This window comes from Olea europaea, chromosome 13 (assembly GCF_002742605.1).
Source record: "Olea europaea var. sylvestris chromosome 13, O_europaea_v1, whole genome shotgun sequence".
Lineage (NCBI taxonomy): Eukaryota > Viridiplantae > Streptophyta > Magnoliopsida > Lamiales > Oleaceae > Olea > Olea europaea.
The window spans coordinates 25383213-25385506 of NC_036249.1; the positions used below are offsets into that span (position 1 = coordinate 25383213).

At 34.1% G+C, this 2294-nt stretch overlaps 1 protein-coding gene across 3 annotated transcripts in view; it reads right to left on the reverse strand.

The window, feature by feature from the left end:
- LOC111408021 (DEAD-box ATP-dependent RNA helicase 17) overlaps positions 1-2282 on the reverse strand; it is a 13939-nt gene extending 11657 nt beyond the window's left edge. The window contains exons 1-4 of one of the 3 annotated variants that reach the window (XM_023037764.1): positions 1661-2282; positions 413-591; positions 246-318; positions 41-150 (exon numbers count right to left, since the gene is read on the reverse strand). In XM_023037764.1, the coding sequence (XP_022893532.1) occupies positions 41-150; positions 246-318; positions 413-536 (307 nt within the window). In that variant the 5' untranslated portion in view covers positions 537-591; positions 1661-2282. Of the gene's footprint in view, positions 1-40; positions 151-245; positions 319-412 lie in introns of all 3 variants that reach the window. The other 2 variants (XM_023037763.1, XM_023037765.1) reach the window with 2 other exon arrangements.
- Positions 2283-2294: the final 12 nt, after the last annotated feature.

The window sequence follows — 2294 nt, forward strand, 5'->3', positions numbered from 1 at the left end:
TAGAAGAATGATTCTACATATTTTACAAATATAAACATACCAAAAGTACCATCAGACCGCTGAATTCGTGGATTAATATTCTGCAATTGATGAATAACTGGAGCTAAATACGCCACCGTTTTCCCAGTTCCAGTCGCAGCATTAACAAGCCTAACGTCCCATCGAGTCAGGAACATAAATAACCCACAAAAAACCAAAATAAAAACACAACTACGAACAAAAAGAAAAGGATTATGGATAATTACAAGTGCCGGCCGGATAGCACAACAGGAATTGCCTCAGCCTGAACCTGTGTTGGACCCTCGAAACTCAACCTCTCTATTCAAGATTAATAAAACAAAATTTCAATATAATATATTTTTGTTGTAATTAGCCAAAAAATTAAGAAGTACAGAATTAGGAAAGGGAATACCTTTGAGCTGATCGCATAAGGTGGGATGAAGGCCAAGGCTAGAGAAAGAACATGACGCGAAAACTTCGGAATTCTTTTTGCCGTCTGGTTTGCTCTTTACATTATTCATAGTGTTTTGTTTCATTCCTCAGCTAACAATAATTGTGAGGACCTAATTTCAGAGAGATTTTGCTAATTCCCTGGTATAAGATATAGAGTTTAATTTAAATGACATAAGACAATGATAGCAGCTTAAAGCATACAAGTGAACACAGGGCTGGCCATGGCCAGGATTTTACGTTAAGCATTTAAATTACATCTTATTTCCTAATTAACGAAAGTATTAGATGAATTGATAGAATTGTCCCAATATATACATTCACGTGCAGTTTTATGTTTTCTGTTGATATTAAGCTGCTCAAGATTTCCTCTATAGGTAAAAATAGCCATTTCTATTGATTTACATTGAAAATGATGATTGTTTTTTTAAAGAAGACAATTTTTATCATTAGATTCAAATAAACGAGAAAAGAATAGAAGTGAATATAAAACTTATTTCTTCCCTAAATCACCACCCTCACCCATCTCGCCGACAACAACCCTCTCTACACCACCAAAGTTGGCTCCAACCCCAACCCCAAAGCCATCCAACACCTCCATTGTAAACAAAAAGATAGCTACGTAAAAATAGTGTAGCATGGACTTTGTAAGATCAATCATATTGATATTTTAAATGTTTCATTGATGTGAGTACTTTTTGATGTTGTTGAAATATTAATTCAATACATTATCTTTGCTAATTTTTTGCTATCACAATGTAGGTCCAAGGGCATAGCCAAAAATTTACAACATGGGAGCCATAAATATTTTTTTAAGCTAAATTCAACAGTGGGAAAATTTAATCATTTAAAATCTAAAACAAGCCTAGTGTTGAAAAAATATTTCAGCATTATCCCTCATAATAAGGACTTAACCAACCTTAAAAAGCAACATAATATTCCCAATGGAGAGTATGAAATAAATTGGGAGCCACCTACTCTCCAACTACTCATAACAAACCTGATAAAAGAGAAATAAGCCAACACTCCCAACTTTCATTACAAAAATCCACAGTTCAACTTAAATTCAACATGCAATTGATTTTTGGTTCATATTACCAAAACCTATTCAATGCAATTCAAAAGCTAATATAAACAGAATTATACAATTCATCAATAAACAACAATAACACACAAACTGCAACAACGGACAAATCAGGGGCGGAGCTACCTGTGTCTAGTGAGGGCAACTGCCCCACTGGATATTGGTCCTGGGTATATCACCTATTACACTTGAGGGACGGCCAATTTTTTAGGCAAAGAGAAAACCAAAAACAAAAGCATCAAAAATTCAAGAGAAAGATTGTCCAAAAAATCAGGGCCGGGCCGATCCTACGATTGTCGAGGCCCGAGGCGAAGTCCAAAAATTAAGCCCCCCAAAAATCAACATAAATGCAAAATTCAACAATGTACTATATAATCTATTGCTAACTTAAAACTTATCATTAAAACAACAAACAAATATCTCAATCATCTCACAATTAATGCAATTTTATTTCGTTTTCCTTTTCTCTTTTAAGCACCGGACTCATATTTAGGAGGTATGGTATATGAGTCTATATCTAATGTCCAATGATTAACATAAAGACAATTACAAAATATCTCAATCATCTCACAATTAGAATTTTCAATATAGGTACTACATGCACCTGTGCAATTGATCTTATAATGACCAATCACATAAGCCGGTCCGGCCACAATTATTTAAACTGACAAAGCTTCAAACATTTCCAAATATTCAATAAAAAATTTAGGGCAAGCCATTGCTTCCCTGAGAAGTAGAATTTCGACGAAAATTATGAAAT